The sequence below is a fragment of the Microcaecilia unicolor genome, chromosome 5 (genome assembly GCF_901765095.1).
Source record: "Microcaecilia unicolor chromosome 5, aMicUni1.1, whole genome shotgun sequence".
Classification (NCBI taxonomy): domain Eukaryota; kingdom Metazoa; phylum Chordata; class Amphibia; order Gymnophiona; family Siphonopidae; genus Microcaecilia; species Microcaecilia unicolor.
This window is the reverse complement of record NC_044035.1, coordinates 270,212,792-270,237,271: the sequence shown is the minus strand read 5'-3', so window position 1 is coordinate 270,237,271 and position 24,480 is coordinate 270,212,792. Positions and strand designations below refer to the sequence as shown.

At 41.0% G+C, this 24,480-nt stretch overlaps 1 protein-coding gene across 2 annotated transcripts; it reads right to left on the bottom strand.

The window, feature by feature from the left end:
* Positions 1 to 611: 611 nt before the first annotated feature.
* On the bottom strand, positions 612 to 14,006 carry ABHD10 (abhydrolase domain containing 10). 2 transcript variants are annotated; one of them, XM_030204202.1, is made up of 5 exons: positions 13,863 to 13,999; positions 12,921 to 13,104; positions 9,233 to 9,344; positions 5,657 to 5,794; positions 612 to 1,355 (listed from the first exon to the last, which is right to left on the bottom strand). In XM_030204202.1, exons 1-5 carry the CDS (start codon positions 13,921 to 13,923, stop codon positions 1,014 to 1,016), a joined length of 837 nt encoding a protein of 278 aa, XP_030060062.1. In that variant the 5' UTR covers positions 13,924 to 13,999; the 3' UTR covers positions 612 to 1,013. The 2 variants fall into 2 exon arrangements, with proteins under 2 accessions (XP_030060062.1, XP_030060063.1); XM_030204203.1 differs by lacking the exon at positions 5,657 to 5,794 and having other exon boundaries at positions 13,863 to 14,006.
* Between the last annotated feature and the right edge of the window lie 10,474 nt (positions 14,007 to 24,480).

Below are 24,480 nucleotides of genomic sequence, written 5' to 3'. Positions count from 1 at the left end.
AGCCACCATCTGCAGCACTACACCTCCCAGCTTTCCCTGCAGAACAGGCTCGATGGCTGAGGCTGCTAATCTTCTCTGTGGTTTCTTTTACTCCTCCCAGTTGAGAATGGCTGGTTCATGCTAATTTAGAAGGGGATACAAGCAGCCTAAAAACAAGGCCCATTCTGAACCTTAGAAACTGGGGGCCTCCTTCTTTTGGAAGAAGAGCCACAAACAAACTAGGCATTAGGGTGTGACAGGGGAGGGGAGAAGGACCTAGATTCCTCTATGCCATCTCCTCATGCCTGTCTGAACTCAACCAAGCAACCAGCTCTCCAGCTGGGCCAAGAAGAAACCAGAATCATTCAACTCAGCTGCACGGTATGCCCGTCGACTATCTGTTAGAGACAGAGAAAAATTGAGACATAGTTGCCTGAACAGTGCCCTTTATACAGCAGGGTTCATAAGTGTTTGTTCTGGCTTCACCTGCTGGCAAGCAAGTATAAACCCATGCATCTGGTCTAATGGACAATAAGAAACATTAACTTTTCCCCTGCTGCTGCCTCTCTTCTAAACTTGACTTCACACATGTGGGCTCTTTTGTGAAAGCTCAAAACATATCACCACAAACATAGCAGAACCTGAATTTTTATTGTGCTGTATATTTTAAACTAGTAAGGAAGATAAACATCTGCTGATAAAATAAAAAATGGATATAAAACAGATATGAAAATTAATATAACCCAAAATCCTTGGGGGGGGGGGGAGAAATCAACACATAACCACATTATTATTGTCACCACCACATTTGCTTGTTATCTGTGCAAATAAAGTATTCAGAAAGTTTTGCTGTGGGTTCTCACATTAAAGCTCCAGTCTTAGTCTGTGACCCCTCTCCCCTTTCCTTTTACCTCTCTTATACAAAAAGAGAGTCAGTCTCTTAAGATGGAGGCTTTGGTTTAACTCATGAGGAAAAAAAAAGGCTGCCCAATGTAAAGCTCATGCATTTTTTTCTCTTAGTCCTCTAGGCCAGCTCAGCCTGCAGTTTTCAGCTTATCTATTAAATCGTCAATAGTATACACCAGAAGCTTCATGTCATCCTTCTCATTCATTCGATGCTCGCCCTGTTTACGAAGAATGACGTCAACATCCGTACTGAGGACTCGGTCAGCAACCTGCATGGAGATATACCATGATATATCTTCATCCTTCATACCATGGATAAGCCTGACAGGGCAAGTTATGGGGATGGGGCTGGCCAAAAGACAATGGTTTTCAGCTTCTTTAATGGTACCATAGGGCACCTTATAAAACCCATCTTTAGCGTACTTTGATGGTATCTTCCATTCTCCATTTTCTTCTATTTCTTTTTTCACCTGCAGAAAAAGAAATGTGAGATGTGTGGGGTTTTTTCTCTCTTAATCCTGGATTGGAGTAACTTTTCTCAGAAGTAAATCTTTTATTCTATATTCTTGAATACACCTCAATATTATTTTTTTGCTTTAAACACTAGTTCTCTACTTATTACTGTGTATAAATAAAAATATGTTAATCAGGAAAATAAGGTTCAGACAATGCTATGTAAAGCAGTATCCCAAAAACAGCAAAAGAAACTCCCCTCTCTCAGCAAAATTATAAATTCACAGGTGCAAATCTCACTATGAGAGTAGAAACCAGGCATATGCATGGATTTTGAAACATTTTCAACATCACTCTATTGCAACTGACTCGCTAACGGGCCCTTTTACTAAGCCGCGATAAAACTGCCATGCGCCAAGGCCACTTGTTACCGCAGCTAGAATTCCCATTATTTTAAAAGGAAGCTGTAAATGGCTGTGCGCTAATAAAAATATTGGAGCGCGGCAAGTTACTGCCAAAGCCCCTACTGCCACCTATTTAGCAGGCAGTAAGGACTCACGTGTTAACCCAGCGGTAATCAGACAGCGTGCAGCAATGGCCAATTACTGTCTGCCATGCCTATACCGTGCTTCCATGCTAAAAAAATAGAAAAAAAAATATTTTCTGGCATGGGAAATGCCGCATGGCAAACACAAAACTATCACAGGGTGCCTGGGCGTGCCCCGTGATAATGTTGTTTTGCCGCGCGCTACCCACATGGTAGTTCTATTGTGGCTTATTAAAAGGGCCCCTAAGCCTCTAACTGATCAGTCCAATTTAGCAAAGAGATTATTGTACTTCTAGATAGATGACAGGAGGATTCGGACAAGTTAAAAGCACTTAAATGATCATTTTTTAAACACTGCTCGGAAACATCTATAAATCACTACAAAACGAAAAAGTAAAAAAAGGTTTACGGTGATCTATTCTTATGATGACCTGTATCTTAAGAGTTAATTTATCAGGCAGTGCAATGCTGATTAATAAACCAAAGATTTTTTTATACTGGTTCAAAAAGAAGTTTATAGGGCAGCATATCAGCTTGCAAAAGAGAATCCGAATGTCAATGTAAAACACTTATATACTGCTATATCCCCTTACGGGTTCAATGCGGTTTACAAATTAGAACACAAAATACGATACACAGTCAATTCAAAATACAAAATAACCCCACCCAGGTCTAATAATCAACAGTTATCAGATAAGAAGTTTTCAGATTCTTGCAATAAGATAAAGTCTTCAATTTAATTAGGGAATGTAAAGTGTTCCAAAAGGAAATCACAGCAAAAGAAAACAATGAACATTAATTCCAGGGTTCTTGAATACTAATTAAAGTTTTGTGTTTCAACTTTTCAACATATTGCTCATGGCCCAATGCTGAATCCTATCCACACAAGATGACAATTTAATAATAGTGTCACCTAAATCAAACACAGGTATTAACATTAAAATATCATCAGCACAAGAAAGTAACAACTCAACTGCTTTCAACTTAATAGAACCTAAAGATGATATGAATAAGCTAAAAAGCAGAGGAGATAGTGGAGATCCACATCCAGAAAACCAAAAATGAAAGAAAATTATTTTTCAACATAGTAACTTTGATTAAAAACTCCGAAAACCAATTAAAAACTGAACCCACTAGACCAATCTCAATGAGTCTTTCCAACAGCAAATCATGATCCATGGCATCAAAAGCTGCAGAAATATCAAACTGAAGTGAAACAGTCTGCCTTCATAAAAACAACTGTCTTTTAATATGAGAAGTTATACCTGAAATCAAACTGAGAAAAGTGTAAACATGAAAACCTTTCCAGATACTCAGCAAACTGTCTACTAACATGAGTCTCCATTCTGTAAAAAATAGTAAGCTAGCAACTGGACAAAGTTGCCTTAGGTATTGGAGTCAACATAATTTGGCCCACATCAACAGGTAGAGAACCCAGTCTTAACAAATCATTTACGACTAAAGTTATCCATTCGACTAATATCAGTGATATAAATGAAAACAAATAAACAGGACAACTATCCAATATACAGCGACAGCGAGATAACTTTTGCAACAGGGACCTAACTTCTGCCACCGATATAGGGGAAAAGGTGCTTCTGAATTGATCCACAATGACTCCATTTTTGGCCACAGAATGAATCATATTTGTAGTCTTATAGCACACAGCTAATCTTTCCTTTTCCAAATCAACACAAATTTGAGTCACTGTTGAAAAAATAATTGGCAAGATGTGCTGTAGGATGTAAAAACTGATTAGTGCAATCAGGAAAAGGAGAAGAGACCAGATCCTTAACTATGCAAAACAGTTTCTTAGTATTTAAATGAATAGAACCAATCATCTTAGCATAGGAAGAACATCTAACCTCAGCAGTTTTTAATTTGTAAGATTTCAACTGTGCCTTCCAGAGCAGCTTATCATCTAAATTCCTACTTTTGCGCCAAAACCTCTCTAGTGTTGGCAGGTATATTTCAAAACCTATAGTTCATCATTAAACCAGGGAGAATGCTTCCTCAAAGGAACTTTCCTGGTAACCAATGGAGCCACCCTATCTAAGGCTACTTTTGACAAAGAATCTCAATAAGATTTCATAGTATTGGCTTCTATTGAGCCTCACGGCACCACCTTAATCATCCCTGACCCAGAAAGCAGCATTATTAATCTTATCTCTAGATTTTACCAGTCTAGATTGTTGTTTATGAAATGATCTAGATAAGCATAAATATAAAACTCAACAAAAAGTGATCAAAACAAGGAACTGCAGTCCAACTAGTAGAACCAACCAAGTGAGAAGGGTATGCAAATATAAAATCTAAAGTATGACCTTTTTTACGAGCAGAACTCTCGGCTAGAAAAGATAAATCTCAAGACTTCAAAAATAATTTAAAATCCCTGACATGATGATCAGAGTCATTCTCCAGGTGTAGATTTAAATCACTCCATTAGCAAAGGCTCAGCTTTAGCCCAAGATTCTGGAAGGCGATAAACATTATACCCACAGAATCTGAAAAATCTACCATGTCCATACAAAAGCCTACATACAAAAAACTCTAACTCAGGCAGCATACAAGAATTAACGTTAAAAAAAGTCTAAAGACTACAGCTACCCCACTGACCCCCCCCCCCCCTCCCCATCTACACAAACGAGGGGAATGTAAAATATTATAACCACGGGGAACAAAAGTGAGAGATTAAAGGGCTATCCTGTTCCGTTAACCATGCTTCCGCTAAAAACAAACCTACATCTGATGAAACTGTAAGATTGTGCAGAACAACAGTTTGTTCCCCACAGATCTAACACTGGTATAATTAAAAGGAACTGGTGTAGAATCAAAACGAAAAAACAATAATGAGTCAATCTCGACAGGTTTCAGAACAGAATGACCTTTACACACTGCTCATTTAACAAGAAGCCTGTTCCCTACAATAGTTTCAATCTGATTCATAGGACATGAAAGTTTCTTAGCTTTTGAACTATAAAAAGGAGTAGACAACACCGGCATTTTTAAAACAAGCGGCTTGGTGTTTTCTATATGCATAAGACCCAAAGAATCAGCAACCAATGCGTGATGAAGAGTCTATAAAATACTAAACATCTTATTAAAATGTGATAAACCCAATTTTTGATGATGTCACCATTATCTCTTTTGCATGCAGAAGGATATGTTAATTTCTTTTTTGGTTGTATATTGAACGCGTTGATTGTTTACATTAATGAATTATCATAAACGCTTAAAACTCCAATACTGTCACATAATAAGTTGCATATGAAGGGGCGTACAAAGGGGCAGGATGTGCTCCTTTGTCATACCTTGTGGTACTACGCCTCAGCAGCCAGAATCTATTATACACAGGTAGGTGATGACATTAACACACGTTGCTGACTCAGACTGCCGGTTCCTCCCCAAAAGCAATGAAGCCACTGAACAATGGAATGATCTCTCTGGCAGATGGTTAAGCTTCACAAAATGTTTCATATCTTTCACTATCTTCTCCTGATTTTCACCACCATCTTAGTCCTTTCCGTAGAAACTTCATCCAATCTCACACAAAAGCAGGTATAAACATGTCTGGGAAGAGCACAAAATCCAAAACCAGGATTATCAAAGCTCTGCCCCAGCTTTTCTCCATCTAAATAAATTCACTGGTAAATCAGAAAATGTTTTTATACTGGAGCAATGTTTTAGTGGATCTCCTCCCCCATCACAAACACTTTTTTAAATTAATTTGAGCAGTGTTTAACTGGGTATTCAAATCAAGTAGAATAGTACCTCAACAGTAAGCTGATTAAAAGTGGAGACGATACAGTCTGTAGCGGAAGCCACCCCGACAAGAGCTGCTATCCTCTCTGGCCTTGCTAAGGCTGCGAGCAGCATCAGCCAACCACCCATGCTAGAGCCCACCAAGATCTGAGAAAACAAATACAGGATTACTTTTTCAGGACCCAGTGAAGAAAAACACTTTCCCCCCATAAAGATAAATGACCACGTTTATTAGCTATAATCACTTTATGTCAAGTAATAAAGACTAGGAGGCACACTGCTTGTCAATTTTTCTTGCTCCCTATATCTTATCCTTTACACTTTCTTTATCCACCCTTTCCTGAGTGTCTGTGTTATCTGTCCTATCTATGAAATGGCATTCCTTTTCTAAACTGTGTAGAGTTTTTATGTAATTGTAAATCGCTTGGATCAAATTCTGGTAGGCGGTATATCAAACGCTTGAATAAACAAATATATACAAAGGTTAGTTGTAAGGCATTTAAATACAGTATCAAATATGAAGTTGTTTCACTTATATTTAAATGATGGCTGGGCCTGCCAGTTTTTGATATCTTTCCAATTTGGATGCAAAGATCAAATGGATGCTCCTAAGATCAGGTCTGGTCTTCTGCCAATTTCTCCCTCTCAGCCCCCACTACTAACATACATATACAACTCCTGGGGGAATTCTGTGCAAACGTTTTGATAATTCTGCAAAATTCTGTGCTGTTTATTTGTAGCAGTTTGGCACAGAGGTTCCCCATTCTAAGGCCCAAAATTTCCTATTTTCCTCTTCAAGCTCCAGCACCCCCCCCCCCCCTTCCATGGCACAATCACATTTTTCTGCCCTCCCCCTTCACAATACTTCTAGAGTTGGCTCTCCCCCTCTCCCGCAGAGATTGCACAACAGGAGGAGGAGGAGGAGAAGGAAGTGAACCACTGCACCTTGAGTCACTTCCTCTTCCTCTGCCAGCTTACGCTTGACTGCTTACCTGAACGGCAGGACCCCTGAAGTTCATAAACAGTCTGGTCTAAGCCAGCATAAAAGAGGAGAAAGTGACCTGATATGTAGCAGTTCACCTTTTCCTCCTCCTTCTGCAGCGCAATCTCTGTGGGGGAGGGGGAGAGAGATCCATTCTGCACAATTGTTTGCGCATAATACTCCTGCAGGAATCCTGCACATCACAGGCATACACATACAATTCTTTAAACTCCTGATGCTAAAGTCCAACTAAGGAGTCAGCATCAAGAAAAAGATCTAAGTGTCATTGTAGACAACACGCTGAAATCTTCTGCTCAGTGTGTGGTGGCGGCCGAAAAAGCAAACAGGATGCTAGGAATTATTAGGAAAGGGATGCAAAATAAGACCATTATAATGCCTCTATATCGCTCCATGGTGCGACTTCACCTTCAGTATTGTGTTCAAGTTTGGTCACCATATCTCAAAAAAGATATAGGGTTCAAAGAAGAGCAACCAAAATGATAAAAGGGATAGAACTTCTCCCATATGAATAAAGACTAAAGAGGTTAGGACTCTTCAGCTCGAAAAAGAAACAGGGGGATATAACTGAGGTCTATAAAATTCTGAATGGTGCAGAACAGGTAGAAGTGAACTGATTTTTCACTCTTTCAAAAAGTACAAAGACCAGGGAACACTCAATGGAATTACATGGAAATACACTTAAAACAAATAGGAGGAAATATTTTTTCACTCAAAGAACAGTTAAGCTTTGGAACTCGCTGATGGAGGATGTGGTAACAGTAATAAATGTACCTGAGTTTAAAAATGTTTGGAAAAGTCCTTAATCTGTTAATGAGATGATCATGGAAGCTACTGCTTATCCTAGGATTGGTAGCATGGAATGTTGCTACTACCTGGATTTCTGTCAGGTACTTGTGACCTGGATTGGCCACTATTGGAAGTAGGATACTGGGCTAGATGGACCAATAATCTGACCCAGACTGGATATTCTTATGTAACTCATCTCCAGTATGTCAGTCTTGCACATTTATTTAACACACCCCCAAGCTCCCATGGGTCACTGGTCTTTCTTCAGACCCCATCTGATCTCTGCGAGTCACCTACTAAAGCTGGAGAGCTGCTCTGGTACATGGGTCTTTGGAAGGGCCAGATTTATCACAGAAAAGGAGTTTCCTTCTCATGTCCAACCCATGGCAACAGTGTAAAGAGGAGCATGGATTCTCTAAGTCTGTACGTACTCACAAACCCTACAAACACCACACTCATCCTTCCCCACAAAAGGGGCAGGGCCACTGCAGGGCCTGTGAGCACATGCCTGTTTACAGGTTGTGCACTCTTTACACTGTGGGTGAGACAAGTATTTGGGAGGGGAGCAGTATTTTGGAATAGAAAAAAGGCAAAATTGCAGAAATAAAGGAACCTGAACAGGGCTACAAGAAGTTTAAAAAAAAAAACCCAAAACAAAACACTGTACTATACTGCTTTAAAAAAAAGTATTTACATGCTAGTTCCCAGTATATTGTGTTGACAGTACACTATAATTTTGTTCAAAGATGAATTTTTGATCTGTGGAACTAAGTACTCTGTCACAGAGAGTGGAGTAATAAAGGGATGATATAAGTTGCCTAAAGTCCCTGGCAAGGAGCCATAAAGTCTCAGCTTCAAACCTAGAGATCAATATTTATTTATTTTTTTTACAAGTTGCAGTCACTCCTTACTGAACTGTTACTACTGGCTTTCTCTGATTACATCAAGACATCTATAAACAATTGATCCCTGTAAACTGTTAAAGAACTCTGACTTTAGAGTTTAGTGTTTCTATTTAAAAACAATGAACAAAATATACACACAAATGACATACAGGTTAGCAATGAGGCAGTGTGGGTGATTTCTTTGTCGTGTATTACATTAATACTAAAAGCAGTGCTTATTATTCACTCTGGTGTATCTCCACTGCCTGAAGGAAAATGCCTGGATACACAACAGTTCTGTATACTCTGTGTCCCAACCCCGAGTGCTAAATTTTAAAGCATGTGTCTAATTACTTTGAATAATTTCATGAGTCAAAAATAAAGTATTCCCAAGGCTGCCTTACTGAAGGTTTTTCTCCCACTTTTTTAGCTACCTATACAAAGTTTCCTTCCCTGATCACACAGTCAGTTTTCCAAACTCTGCTCGTTATACCCAGCAGTGAAAAGGATTACAGAACAGAGTATGGCCATTTATTTGTCAATCACATCATCATTCTATGATCAGGTACATAATGTAAGTTCTATAGAGGAGGGACACTGAATTCACAGCTCCAGCGGGTAAATTTATACATCAGATTGCTGAAGATGGCTCAAAGGTTTAAACAAAGTTTATTTCACTCTTACAATGCATGTGTTCATACTTTAATCTTCATACAGTTTTTAAATAGGCCCACTTGCAAAATCAAGGTTTGCAGCCCCCAGCATACGCTAGCATAATAATTTCAAAATCTCACTGCAAAATACTTAAGAAATCCACGTTTTGAACATTTGTGCAAACTGTAAGATCAATAGCAGCTACCAATCTGTGAAGTGATTAAACAAGTGTTTGAAGTCCATACTATGTTTAAATACCTGGGGTCCCTCACAAACGTTATCCAGCACTGAAAGAGCATCTTTCTTCAACCTCCCAACTGTCTGCTCTTTAAAATCACCCTCTGAACTGCCACAGCCGGAATAATCGAACCTGAAAAACAGACCAAAACTTGAGAACCATCAGTTTCATGCTGCTACTGACTAGAGGACTTTCAATACTGGACTTTTCTCTGCCACACTGAGCTGCAGCAGAGACAAGTCGTTATAGACTTTAAATGTGTTACTGACCAGCCCTAACACCTACTACTTGGTCTAGTACTTTCCTGAACAAAAGGTTTGTATGTGATGAAGAATGTTTGGCTGTCATATGGATGTTTCTCAGTCAGTCAAAGTGTCTCGGATTCTCAATAGTTAGGGTTACAATATGCCTTCTCAGGAGGAGCTCCCATACTCAAACTCATGTCCAGAAGGGCAATGCTTAACTCAAGACTACCTCTCCTTCAGGAAGCAGGTGAAAGCTTGGCTCTTCTCCCAAGCCTTTGATACATGTGACCACTGACTACCACTCACTCTGCATCTGGATAAGCTTGCTGCATACCCTATAATTTAGATCAGTTCCTCATATCTTATTCAGCTAACATATAATTTCCCTTCAGTTTGTCCTGGCTATATACAGTATCTTTTTCAGGGGACTGTTAGGGGTCCAGACGGTTTATACTAGCCTGCTCGTTTGTCCAGGTTTCCGAGCAGGCTGGCTGGTGGTCCTCAGGGTGCCCTCCCCTCATGTACCTTACTGCGCCTGGGTGATCTAGTAGCCTCTTCGGGGGAGGAAATAACCCCGCTCTTTCCTTCCTGGCGCTGCTGCTGACCCGTTCGCTGCCGGCACCAAATGGGTCAGCGGCAGCGCAGGGCAGGAAAGAGTGAGGTAAGGGGAGGTGGATGGAGTCGTGTATGTGTGTGGGAGGGGGCTGTAAAAAAAGGAGGGTAGGAGACTGGAAAAAAAGATTAGGGAGGGGGACGTACATGTGGTGGGGGAGAGGGAAATACAGTATAAGGATAGAAGGGGATGAGAGGAGAGGGATATATGCTGCTCATGGATGGCAGGAAAGGAAAGGGGGGACATGCTCATGGATGAGTATTTCACTTCGTAACCGGAACTATATGGGACTGAAGAATTTAAACTAGAGTTGAGAACCGGTTACAATTACTTTGGATGGATTGTCTCTGATGGATAGAAGTGACAATATTCCCAGGCTTTAAGATAAGTGGTTTATTTCAACATGAAAAAGATTCTAATCAAGCAATGAATGAATGAATGAAGGTTCTCTGTTTGAATATCGCTTCAGTATATAGCTTTAAGAGGATTGCGAAGTGATTATACATACTTTTTCTTTACTTCCATTCAATACTCTCTGTGATATAATGCACTTATAGTCACATTGATATTTGAAGTAGATCATTAAAATACCCCTCCATCCGTTTTTTTATTCACAAGATCTTTTTCTTCCTTATGTAGGGAGTTTTTTGTTACTTGTGGATGTTTTTTCGGAAAGGAGGAGGAGCCCATGATACAGGCCAATTCAGTGGAGTCCTAATTAATGGTTCCCTGGGCTATTGAGGCTAGTTTATAAAGTATATGATATATATCAGTAATGTGCAATTTCTCACAGAGTGTATAGCAAGAGTGCATTCATGAGTTTTTTGATATATGTTTAGTGCACTCTAGACAATTGAAGATATTTCCTTTATGGCTATTGCCATTTCCGGACTTTAGATAAGCACATTATTTTGCAATCAAGTGCGTACATACATGGTAGAAGAATGCATTGTGTGCTTGCGTACTTGTTAACACGTGGTTTGCAAATAAGTGCGTATATGTGTGGTAGAAGAATACATTGTGGTCTTGTGTAGTTGCTCAGGTGATGGTATTATGGTAAGAGTAAGAGTGTAGGGCAATGGTTATGTCGTTTCGGTCTTATTCTTCGTTGTTGTTGTTGTTTAGAAGTTAGGACGATTGTTTGTTGTATGCTTTTTTGAATAGGTCAGTTTTAAGTAGTTTACGAAAGATGGTTAGATCTTATCTTTATGGTCTTCAGGAGCACGTTCCACAGTTGTGTGCAAATGTAGGAGAAGCTGGTTGCGTAGGTGGACTTACATTTTAATCCTTTGCAGTTGGGGTAGTGGAGGTTAAGGAATGTACGTGCTGACCTTTTAGAATTCCTAGCAGGTAGGTCTATGAGGTCTGACAGTTATTAATGAGACACTAAGAACGCCATGAACCGAGAAAGTTTGGGAACCACTGGTTTATGGACTTTTTCCTCCAGGAATTTGTCCAAGCCCTTTTGGAATCCAATCATGCTAAATGACTTGACCACATCCTTAGGCAACAAATTCTACAGCTTGACTGTGCATCAAGTAAAAAAATACATAAATAAAAATTACTTTCATCAATTTGTTTTATATTTGCTTTTAGCAAGAGGACAAATCATGAAACTATTTGAAAGTATAAATAATCAATTTCTATTTGACTGCTCCAAACAAAACATGATTTTAAAGACCACTATTACATCCCTCTAAGTCATTTCATCTCAAGAAACAGTAACCTATTAGCCTTTCTTTATAAAGAAGCCATTCCATCCCCTTATCACTTTTTGTTGCTATCCTCAATATCTTATCTAGTTCTCCTATACCTTTTAGAGATGGGGCAACCAGAACTGCAAACAATACTCAAAGGTGCTATCATAGTATGGATAGATCCAGGGCCATATTTTATTTTCCATTCCAAATTTATCTTACTATTCTATTTGCTTTTTGATCACCACTCCACACTGCTGAAAATGTCAAAGTACTAGCCACTATGATGCTTTTACTGGGTGGGGACCTCTAATATGGAATCCTTGTGTTCCTATAGTTAGGAATCTTCTTCCATGTATGCATCACTTTGTATTTCTCCACAGGAAATTTCATCCACCTTTTAAAGTGTCCTGTCTCATACGATCCTCTTCAGTTCATTAAAGTTTGCTCATTTTAACTTCGTGCAGAACTCTTGCAGGCCTGTACCTGCCACTAGGCATCAAGGCCGCAGCATTTAGGGGGCAGCAGTATGGCAGGAGGGAATCTCCTCCTCTTCCTTTCTTTACTCTGCTCCCATGCACAGCATGATCCCATTGCCACGGCTCCACCACTTCCTGGGTCGCTTCAAAGATAGTCTCTGCCAGCACAGGGCCTTGCAGTAGAGGCCCACAAGTGCTGCCATCTCTCACCCTCCCTTTAACAAGAAGTCTCATCTGAAAATAGGTGGAGGTAGGAGTACTTGAGTGTGCCCTCCGCTGCAAGGCCCTGGGCCAGCAAGGATAAAATCTTTGAAGTGGTGCAACAGTGGGTGCATGCTGGACAAGGAGGTGGGGTAAGAAGGAAAGAAGAGATGCTGGAGGAGTGCCTTGAGCCAGTCTTTGGAGTCAGGGCATCAGATAACTTTGGGTCAGTCTCCTCTCTCGTTTGCCCACTTCAACTGTTTTATTAATTGAGGCAACAATCACAAAACTACTACATAGTTACAAAAACAAACACAACAAAATGCTAAGATTACACCTGAAAATGTACTATAATTAGCTATGCAAGAAACATCCATGATATTGATCACGTAAATGTCTATGAGCCACCGCTTTTGGCTTGGTTTTAAGTAAAAGAAAAACCTTAACACTGAAATACATTTCACTAATCCTACCTTACAAAAGAATGACCAAGAGATTTGCAAAAGTCCTCAAGAGCAACTGCTTTCTGGCCATGCATATCTGAGAAATAACCAGGCAGATAAAGGACACCAGGACTTTTGCCTTTTAGCTTCCGATAAGCCAACTTTGGAAGATCTGGTCGACTGAGATATTGAGTTGAGGCCTTGTGCCTGCAACCTGATAAAAAGAAAACAAAAATTTGAATCAGAACATTTTTTTTTTACCTGGCCATATATAATTTACTCAACTCTCTAAAGCAAAAGCCCTAAAATCATTTGTTTACAGGGCACAACAAAGGTGGTTGTCACAGCCTTCCAATGAGCAGAGAGATCCAGAAGACTAAATTTTACTGGCTTCAGCCCACACAATGTGCCAGAAAGACTAATGACGTCTCCTGATCAAACCTCCTTGTTTTGGGTGCCGGGACTGCTGTCATTCCTTGACAGTTCGCGCACACTCCTACGCGAAGTACCATCATTGAACTCAAACTTGTTTGGGATAATGGATACAAATGTCACAAATAAATAAAATCATTCTGGGGACAAAAAAGACACTAATACGCGAAGTACCATCATTGTGGGGGCTGGACACGGCCGACACCACAAAGATTTTTAAGGTCGTGCCGTTCGGATCGGCGAGGTCCACGGGAAGGATCCAAGTTTTACCTGAACCCTATAAATATCATTAAGGAGAATATCGGTGTTCATAAATTGTGTTTTGATAAAACACTAAAAATAATAACGAAAACAATCTTTAAAGACAAAACTCAGTTCCTGTATCGCTTTCCAAATCAGCAGCGCAACCAAACCCTGCAGGAGTTTTCGCAGTCTTGGAGCTGGGACCTATGCAGTCAAGCCCACTGCTATGACAGTAAGCACAGTTACTGTACAGCAGCTCTGTTGATGGGGGTGTATGTGTGCTCCTCCAGCTCTGACCTGAGAGTACCGGGCGGCCGAAGCGAAGCGAAGACCGCCGCAACCCCCAAACGGCCGCCATCTCCCCAGCCCCCTCACTGCCAGAGCCCAGAGTACGACACCAGCGCACTCCAATGACGTCACAGGATAGTCCAACTCAGGCACCGCCTGCCTCTACAGCCGCTTGAGACTTTGAGAGGCCTCCACGCGAGAGGAGGAGGAATAAAAAACAGCAGGGGGATTGAAGGAATTAAATTAGTCTGACGCCAGCGGGAGAGGGCGGTGCTTAATACCTCAAAGTGGGAAGCCAGCCACGTGCGCCTCATGCCTTTTTTTTTTTTCAGGGCCGGCACAAACGTAACGTATTTGACCAAGGAAGTGAAGAAAACAGGAGACGGGGTGTTCCAATGTAGTCCACGCTAAATGCTTGTCCTTTCATTGACGGCATTTAGCATTCTTAACCAACATATATATTGTTCAACCAGATCGATATTTATTTAGATTTTGCTCACACCTTTTTCAGTAGTAGCTCAAGGTGAGTTACATTCAGGTACCCTGGATATTGAAATTACATTCTATAATGTACCTTCTGTTTATAGATAAAATTTGAAATACTTCATTACAGCAAGTGATACAGATAGACCAATCTAAACAACATTAGAAGGTACATTAATATTTTTAAATTTTGGTTATTTATTTTGTTACATTTGTATCCCACATTTTCCCACCTATTTGCAGGCTCAATGTGGCTTACGCAATACTGCAGAGACGTTTGCTGACTCCGGTGTGAACAAATACAAAGTGATGATGTGGTAAAATAAAATTCATGTGAAGCGGTCACATTAAGGAATTATAAAGCGTAAGAGTACCGGTATGTCCATTGCGTACTTTAGTTTTGCAGTGTTGCAGAGTTCAGGCATTTAAGATGGGTCGGTAGGATAAGCCTTTTGAAACAGGTTAGTTTTAAGTGATTTCAGGAAATGTTGGTGGTTGTATGTTGTTTTCAAGGCTTTTGGTAGTGCATTCCATTGTTGTGTGCATATGTAGGAGAAGCTGGATGCGTAAGTTGATTTGTATTTAAGTCCTTTGCAGCTTGGGTAGTGGAGATTTAGATATGTTCGAGATGATTCGAATGTGTTTCTGGTGGTAGGGTCTATGAGGTCTGTCATGTATCCCGGGGGTTCGCCGAAAATGATTTTATGAACCAGGGTGCAGATCTTGAAAGCAATACGTTCTTTGATTGGGAGGTTTTCAGGTCTTTTTGACTGTTCGAACATAACATGGAAAAGCATCAAATATGCTTGGCACAGCACCTTCACTCAAACGAACAAGTAGCAAGCTGCTTCTGTCAAAGTCCTCTTCCCTGAAGTGCTTTGAGCACAAAACTGCAGTATGTGAAGGGACAAAATCTTTAGGTCAAATAGCAGAAATCCAACGCTGTCAAAGAAAGGGCTTTGATGGAAACCTAAGCAAAGAACATGTGACAATTACCAAATTGTGGACTGTGGCTACTATTGTATGAATGGGTTAGTCAAGTGAATCCCAAACCTGGTCCTGGAGGCACATCAGGCAGTCAGGTTTTCAGGATATCCACAATGAATGTCCATGAGATATTACATGCATTGCCTCCATTGCATGCAAATCTCTCTCATGAATATTCATTGTGGATATCCTGAAAACCAGCATGGGGTGCCTTCAGGACCAGGTTTAGGAACAACTGGGTTAGCCTAACAACCATCAGAGGCAGGGTCGTATAATTAACATTATAATTGTGTTCGCATTTGAGTAATAACAGAGAAAATACTGTTATTAAATCATATTAGGAAGCTTGAAGTTGACTTGGTTAACTTCTAGTTTAAAGGCTAGATTTTGTTTGCTGAACTCATGCTGACTAATTTCCCCTGCACCAAATTTGTTCCTCCTTGGTTAATTTTAAACAAGAAGCTAAGAAATGATTTACTCTGGTCTTACAACAAGGACATCCCATCAAGCTATGCATCACCATTTGGAAAACATAAATGCCATTCAGTTCCAACTGTTCTACTGCTGCTTTCCCTTAGCCATCATTGTTCCCAGGACACATCTATATACATTATTTGATATCTCTTATAAATAGTAGTAATAAACAATATAAAGTGCATTTGTATAATATACCACTGCATTCCATAAAACAAAAGGAGCAAGTTGCTACAAACCATCTTTTTCTTTTGATGTAGAGACAGGAAAAATAAAGATTACATGTTGCCAGGTTTCAACCTAATTCATGTTTAATATGGGATATAAATCGTTTATTCATTTACTAGACCGTCACTTATTACAAAGGTAAATCAGAACGGTTTACAATATAAAATAACATTAAAATAATATTAAAACAGTAGATAGACATACTCTGAAATTCATTTGTGATAGGAAAGCACTACAAAAAGACAATACACATGCAGATTTCACAGACTGTAGTTATAAAAACATTAGTAAAAACATAAAGCTAATAAAAAATTTTTTCCTAAGTTTATCCTTTATTTCTGTTTTAAATGTTTGTTTCAACTGACTCTCGAAAAAGATATGTTTTTAAAACTTTACGAAAATGAGTATAAGAATCCTAAAGCCTAAGTTCTTTAGGAAGACAATTCCAAAGAGACGGAGCTAGAAAGAAAAATGCCGATATCCGTGTTGATTCCCATCTAGCTTTAGATAGAGAAGGAATTACAAGTCTATTATGTGTCAATGACCGAAGTGTCCGAGTTGGAGTATAGGGGATAATAAGGTTAGACAAATATGATGGACTGAGTGAATAAAAAGCTTTGTGTGTTAGTGTCAAAACTTTAAATTTTAACATTGCTTCCACTGGTAGCCATTGCAATTGATATAGTAGTGGAGTAATCCTCTTATATTTTACGCTCTACAGATGATACGAGCTGCTGTATTTTGTATCATCTGTAGGCGTTTTAAATTAAGTTTTGAAAGACCTGTAAACACTATATTACAATAATCTAAACGTGATAGAATATAGGCATAGGTTAAAGTACGCAGGGATGATTTATCTAAGGACTTTCTAATCGAGCGTAATAAGTAAATAAATAGATAAAAACTCTAAAGGGTATGTTTACTAAGTTGCGTTAGCGTTTCTAACATGTCTTTAAAGTTCAGGTACATTAAACGCTAATGCTCCTATACGTTTCTATGGGCGTTAGCGTTTAACGCACGTAAACCATTTACGCGCGTTAAAAACGCTAATACGCCTGTAGCGCACGTTAGTAAACATAGACGTAAATTTAGAGCATAACATGATGTCTGTTTTAGTGACCCATTACCAGGAGAAAATAAAATGTCTGCACGAATACCGCACATTCTAGCCCCTCCCAATGACACACTGCTTACGACTTATAACAAATTATTACTCTACCTATGAAAAGTTATTCCGTTATTATACTTCCTCTGTGTACATCTGTATGTGTAATCTGTTGGGTTGGTCGTGAGCCCTTGGGCCCTGGCCGAGGCCAGCGGGGCGCCGACCCAGGTCAAGGGGAGACCGACCCACCACCACACACCCCAGCTACCCAATACCCCTAAGCTACCCCTCCCCGCAGTCCCTCAGGAAGAAGGGAAATAGGCAAACAGGCGGGCCTTGCAGCCGAACCGGAACCCACGCACACAGAGCCACTCATGCGGGCCTCATGGCCAAACAGGAACCCAGACACACACGGGGGGGGGGGGGGGGGTGAAAGAACCCAGAGGGCCCCCCGGGACCCCAAAATGTCAGACACGCGCTGAACACCAGCGATAGGGCAGAGGGAGAAACAAAAGAACCAGAGTGGGCCACACCCACCCCGGGGACTAGCACAGGGCAGGGGAACTAACACAGCAACCCCCAAAAGGGTTAGGAAGCCCCAGGCAGAAGCCAGAGGAACCAGACACAAAAGGAAGGTAGGAAGCCTTTGCCCCAAACCCACAGCAGACAGAGGCAACCAGAACACAAAGGGTTAAGCTTGTAGAGCCAGCAGGCCGGGACACTGGGAAGAGCAATCCTTAGAGTAAACAAACAACCAGAGAGGACACTCTCAGACAAGCAGCCTAGCTGAGACAAAAGCTGAACAAAGCCCAGCCTCCACTGAGGAACAAGCAGCTGGCTTCCCACAGAGAGCAGCAGCCAGTGAAGGGAAGCCCAGCTGGAGGCAAGAGAACTAATTAAACAAACACACACACACACATTGCCCCCCAGCTAACACAAACAAAGGGAAAGGAAAGAAATCCCTGAACAGGGAACTCAGATCAAAGTCAGAGCACAGAGCATGTTCTGACCAAGAGCTGCGGCTTTCAAGTCACCACAAGAGTGTGAGTAACGCCAAAGCAAGGCTGGGAGTAACACGCAGGCTTAAGTAGACTCACAGACGTCAGCACAAACCCTGGCAGCCAATCAGAAGAGACATTCCCCCTCTCTCCCTGCCAAGCCGGCAGAATCATAACAGTATGCTGCACAAGCTGGCACGTTTGAAAATATAAGTGAGATTAAATAAAAACAACAATAAAGAACAATACCAACAATACCAACAATAAAGAATGACGAGGATGCAGCAGCTCATAGGTTTGCTTGCTTTGTTTTGAGTGTACGAGAGATTACGACTGCGCACGGAGAATGGGAAACAGCGACTGACCAAATTGGCTTCAACTTTTTGATGTCTTCCCATCTCCTGCTTTCTTCAACCTCCTTGTATCTGACCCTCTAGGGGTGACCCAGCCCATTCTATAAACCTAGCACCTAAATGCTACATTGCACAACAACAAAGAGGATGCGCACATGAGCAGATGAGGGGCGGGCCTTGCAAGTACTCAAACATACAGTTATGTGCATGTCAACTTAAGCTGTACTCTGTAACAGCAATTTCAAGCTCAATTGCCATTATAGAATTGGTGCTTAGCAGTCATAATTTTCACACCTAATTTTTGGCGCGGTTTCTTAAATCTACCTCTATGGGTGTAACTTTCCACTCCATCTATCTGCAAACAATACGCTATCAGAGGTTTGTGCATAGTTATAAATTAGTGCATAGGTGGCAAAACCAGTATATATGTACGTCTTGAAGAATACAGAGCCACAATTTTCTATATTATAGGACCAAAACTTTGGAATAATTTACCTCTAACACTGAGAGCGTTCAGATCACTGAGTCATTTTAAAAGAATGCTGAAAACTAATTTGTTTCAGAGTGACTTCTCAGATATCTATTTAATAACAGGCCATGTCTGGCCTTTGGTACTGAATGTCCGATTTATGCGGCATCAACTAACACATAGCTACTTAAGTAAATCATAAAGAAACTCCAGACCGCTCAAAACTTAGCAGCCAGACTTGTATTTGGAAAAACACGTTTTGACAGTGTCAAACCACTCAGAGAAAAACTGCATTGGCTACCAATCAAAGAACACATCACTTTCAAAATCTGCACAACTGTCCATAAAATCATCTACGGTGAGGCACCGGGTATCGACCTGCCAACCAGAAACACCACAAAATATGCACGATCATACCTAAACCTCCACTACCCAAGCAGCAAAGGTCTCAAATACAAATCCACCCATGCATCCAGGTTTTCCTACCTAAGCGCACAACTATGGAACGCATTGCCAAAAGCAGTAAAAACTACGCTCGACCACCTAAATTTTTGGAAAGCACTAAAGACAGACCTGTTCAGAAGAGCATACCCCACTGACCCAATATAATAATACCTGGACACCTGCAACAAAATGTCCCCCTTTCCCTCCATAAGTTCCCCCTAATTGTACCTACCATACATGTACCTCACTTTGTATTCATTCATACTATGTATTTGTTCAGACCGGAATCGGCTAACACTGTTAACGGTTATATGTAAGCCACATTGAGCCTGCAAAAAGGTGGGAAAATGTGGGATACAAATGTAACAAATAAAATAAATAATAAAGACTCTTTTGCTTAACCCAAGTTTGTTATTTTGACACTTCAGATTTGATATAGAGGTGTCTGCTTTAAGTATGATTTTATGTTTTGTGTATTTGATGATTTTGTATGTAATATTGTACACCGCCAAGAATTGTAGATTGAGTGGTATAGAAATGTATGAAATAAACAAATATATGGTATTCTAAATATTTACTGTTTTTTACCCTCTCCTTCTTTCTCTACACTTTGTTAATATGATAACATTGCAGTAGCATAGCCAAGAATTTTCGACAGAGGGTGCATCTGCATTTCCCTTCCACCGCATCTCTCTCTTCTCTTCCCACCCCGGCCCCACAAAGATCTGGCAATTCCCTCCCTCCCTCCACCATACCATATAATCACCTCCAGTCTTTGCTCAGGCAGCGCCAGTGGCACTCATAGGCTGCCTGCACTGTGGCTTTCTCTTGGAACCATCCCATCCTTCAAAAAATAGGAAATTGCATCAGAAGGGGGCAGGATGATTCAGAAACCCCTTGCAGGCCGCAGCAGGCAGCCTATGAGTGTCACTCACTGCCACTGCCAGGGTAAAGACTGGAAGTGGTTTTAAGGCACGGGGGAGGGAGGGAATTGTAGATCTTTGCAAGGCCTGGCCTGTCCAGGAAGGGAGAGCTATGGCTAGAGGAGGAAGGGTGGACTGATGGGGTGCATATGTAACACATGCACCTTGAATGGTTACACCAAGATTGCATATTATTAGGCTTACCTTGGTTTTCTTTATTGCCGTTTTTAGTTGTAACCTGCGTAGTTTATAGGCAAATCAAATCAAAATCATGTCTTGTTATCCCCAATTGTCTTGGTTTGTTTATGTCTTATTTTATTTTAACTGTTATTTTATCTGCAACTGTAAACTGCGTAGATGTTAATATTTTTATGATTCACAGTATATCAAGAAGTAAATAAACTGTAACATGCAGAAATGTTGGAATCTACTTTACAGAATTACCCCCTTATAAGTGGGTATGAGGTACATATATAAACCCATTCCATACATACTTTTACCTGCAGTAAGCAAAGATATTTCTGCAAGTAAATTTGGACAGAGTTTGGACTTTTGGATTTTCAAAAGTATGATAAATTTGGAAGAAAATGTTATGCTTGCTAATAACAGGTGTAAGTATATGTAGGTATTTTTGGTGGTGAAGAACAAAAGTCCTCCGCACAAGAGCAGCCAGATAAGCAAACACAGTGGGAGTGACATGAAAGATGATGCAGCACAAGCAAGGTTCAATGGACTCAAAGAGTTCACATCAGATGTTTTTATTCAAAGAAAATGTGTTTTGGCCACAAAGGCTACTAGCTGTGACTTCGTTTTACAGCACTCCTACGATTTGCCAATGACAAAGCTGATCAATATAAAATGTATAATGCATTTTATATTGATCAACTTTGTCATTGGTTTTTTATTTATTTTTTTATTTTTATATTTTTTATTTGTTGTATTTTAATTCTTTGTTCTTCTAGAATTATTCATTTGACCCCTGATGTAGGCATTTCGTTACGCTAAAACACAGACCGTGTCTGGTCCACCAATATCAGCATCAATAAGGCATTTCTCCATAACATCTCCAGTGTTGGATTCGTCCTTTGGTCAGTCTCTACTTTTCCTTGTTTGCTCTAAACAATTCTTCAGACATGTGCACCCCCACCTCTCACCCTGTGGGCAGTTCAAGGCCCTATCCCCTGTAGTCCAGCATCTCTTCTTCCCCTCATTATCCTCCTCCCCGGGTCCACAGTGTCTCATCTTACCTTCCCCTCCCTGTCCCCCCTCAGTCCAGCATCTCCTTTCCCTTCTATTCCCCTCCCTATCCCATCTCCTTCCCAAAGTCCAGCATCTCATATCCTATTCCTCCCTCCCTACCCACCCCAGTCCAGCATCTCTTCACCCCTTCCCCTCATTCACACCGTCTAGCATCTCCTCACCCCTCTTTTCTTTCCCTCTACCCACACCCTGACCAACATCTTTCTCCTCCTCCTCCATACCCCCATTTAAGCATCTCCTTTCCCTCTTCTTTCCTTCCCTATGCCCACCTCTGTCCAGCATCTCTCCTGCCTTCTCATCCCACCCTCTCCCCAGCATCACCCCTCCCTCAGGTCAGCATCTCCCTTTCCTTACCCAGGTCTTATGTCCAATGTTCTCCATGCCACTGCTGCCTCTCACTATTGCACCTCTTCCCAGGCTGCTCTGAAGGTATTCTCTTACTGGCCCAAGGCTTCTCAGTAGTCACCCATGCTCAAGAGCTGCTGGCTTCTTCCCTCCCCCCTGACAATGGGCTTTCTGTAGGCTTGTATATATGTTTTATTGTACTTCATATAGGTGGACTATAAATCCAATAAATACATAAACAAAAAATGCAAGGCCTTGCTGCAGCATGTAGCAATTTGAAACAAGCTCAGGAAGAGGTGCAATGGTGGTGGAGGTGGAAGGGGGAGCATGCTCTACTTGGGACTGGAGTAAGGAAGGGAAGATTAAATTATGCTCTCCTGCTGCGCTGCAGCTACCTAAATGCTGCCACCCTAAGCCAATGTCTAGTCTGCCAAGTGGAAGGGCCAACCCTGCCTATACATGTGAAAAATCCTATATAAAATTACTTGTATTGGCTGTTAGCTTGGTTATTGCAAAATCACCCTCTTTGGGGATAATTTCATAACAGGGTACTTAGTGAGAAGTCCATAAAGGCACCTTTATTAAAAAGGCAACATAAACACTTATGTGCCTTTAGAAAATGGGACCCCAGAACCAGCCTCAGCAGTGCACAAATGCCCTTCCACAAATGTACATCTGCTTTGATAAAGGTGTAACTGTATTTTATAAAATACAAGCATACATTCCTACTCCACCTCTGCTCTGCCCACACCATGCTGTGGGAATGGCTATGCACAGACCTTTCTGCACCCCTTCCTTTTACACACATATGCAGCTATGCAATTTTACAAAGTCCTTTATAAGATTACCCCCTTTACATGCAATGTGTACAGTAAACTTGAGTATTTAGTGTGTGTGTGTGCTAATTTGTATGTTTGAAATCTCCTGTGCTAAATGGCCCAAAGCAAAAAGGTATGAGATATTTCATGTGTCACCACCAAAGGTAGATTCCCCCTTCCCCAATAATCACTCTCTCCCCCTGAAAGCCCCAGACTCTAAAGCAAGGGCCTTTGCAGGCTGATCATCCCTCTCCATCGAACACCAATATCAATGAGCCTCTGCCTTCTAACAGCCCCCTCCTACACCTTCCCTATAAAAGATCAGGGCCCACTCCTAACCCATAATCAGTGATTTTCAAAATGGCAATGGCTGACCACTTGTGTGGGGCAAAGTAATACAAGGTCAGCCAGCTATTTTGATGTACCCGGTGATGGCACAGTACTCTTCCCTTTCCTGACTCAATTTTCTACAGTGCATTGTTACCAGGGGTAAGACTTGCCAGAGGAAGGAAGGGAGTTGGATGTTCAGTCAGGGCATAGACTTGGTCTCGGGGGAGGAATGATCAATCTGCTGTGTGTGTGTGGCTTTTCATGTCTAGGATGGGAGGCAGGATGAGAAACTATGGACACAAGGGATATTCTTACTTTTGTTGGGGAGGTGGGGGAGACCAGGGCACTAGTGAGAATTATTTCTGTGCGTGTTGAGGGAGAGGGAAATTGGTATATACAGACCCCTAGATTGGGAGAGTGGGCAGATGATCGGGCCCCTTTATTCTTGAGGTTGCAGTGTGTGTTTGGGGGGTGGATACAGCAAGCAGATCACTTTATTCTTGTGTCAGGTGGGGAGGTGTATTGGAACCTAGAAGTGCCTTACTTTTGGAACTGGGGAGGCTCAGAGCAGTGCCATCTTAACCTGTCCTAGAGCCCTAGAATGAGAATGAACAGCATGGGGGTTTCTCTCTGCTGAGACTGTAAGGGGAGGGAATGAACCAAGAATACAGTGACCTAAGATGGCCCTTCCCTGAGAGCATGGCCCCTCTCTCCATTACACCTGGGCTGAGACAAGTGTAGGCTTTAGTGGGTCTACAGAAAATGGTTGAGAGCATACCATACTATTTCTGTGCATATGCTAAAGCCTAATTTGCATATGATGTACACTTATTTATATACAGTATGTACCAACATCTAAGCCTGATTTAATGTGCATTGTACAGGTTCAGTGAATAGGGCCCTCAATCTTCACAAGCAAAGGACAGAAAATCTCTTTCATGAAGAACTGACAATATTTCTTCTGAAAAGAGAGTAATATAAGGTTTATTAGGAAAAACAATGTTAATCATGCATAAATATAAAAAACACAGGATGCAGAACCTCTCCAATGGCAGCTAATGGTACAGTCAAGCTATATCATGGAACAAAAGGCTACAGCTGAAAAAGAAATACACTTGGGTTAAAACAGATGTTCTCATTCTGAGAAGGATGCACTCTCACAAGACCGGCCTTTACAGTACATTTCATAGCTGTAATGTCAGCTGCATTTAGGGTAACACACAGCTTTCACAGGTATCAGTGCCATGATGCAATGACTACTGGGTCTTTTTCAAATATTGTGGCACATGCACTAGGTAAATCAAAAGTCAAACATACGGCATTTGTATTACATCTTAATGGCAGACAGGCTAAAATGAAAGATCTCCACTGTACAATGTTCCCAATCAAATGTTTCACATTTCCATGAAC

Coding starts and splice junctions, on each gene's coding strand:
- ABHD10 (XM_030204202.1), bottom strand. CDS start 13,923: ATGGCGGCCGTTTGGGGGTTGCGGCGGTCTTCGCTTCGCTTCGGCCGC. Junction 13,105..13,862: donor CGGCCGCCCGGTACTCTCAG/GTCAGAGCTGGA, acceptor TCTTTTTATCAG/GTTGCAGGCACAAGGCCTCA. Junction 9,345..12,920: donor CTTGGTCATTCTTTTGTAAG/GTAGGATTAGTG, acceptor TCTGTTTTTCAG/GTTCGATTATTCCGGCTGTG.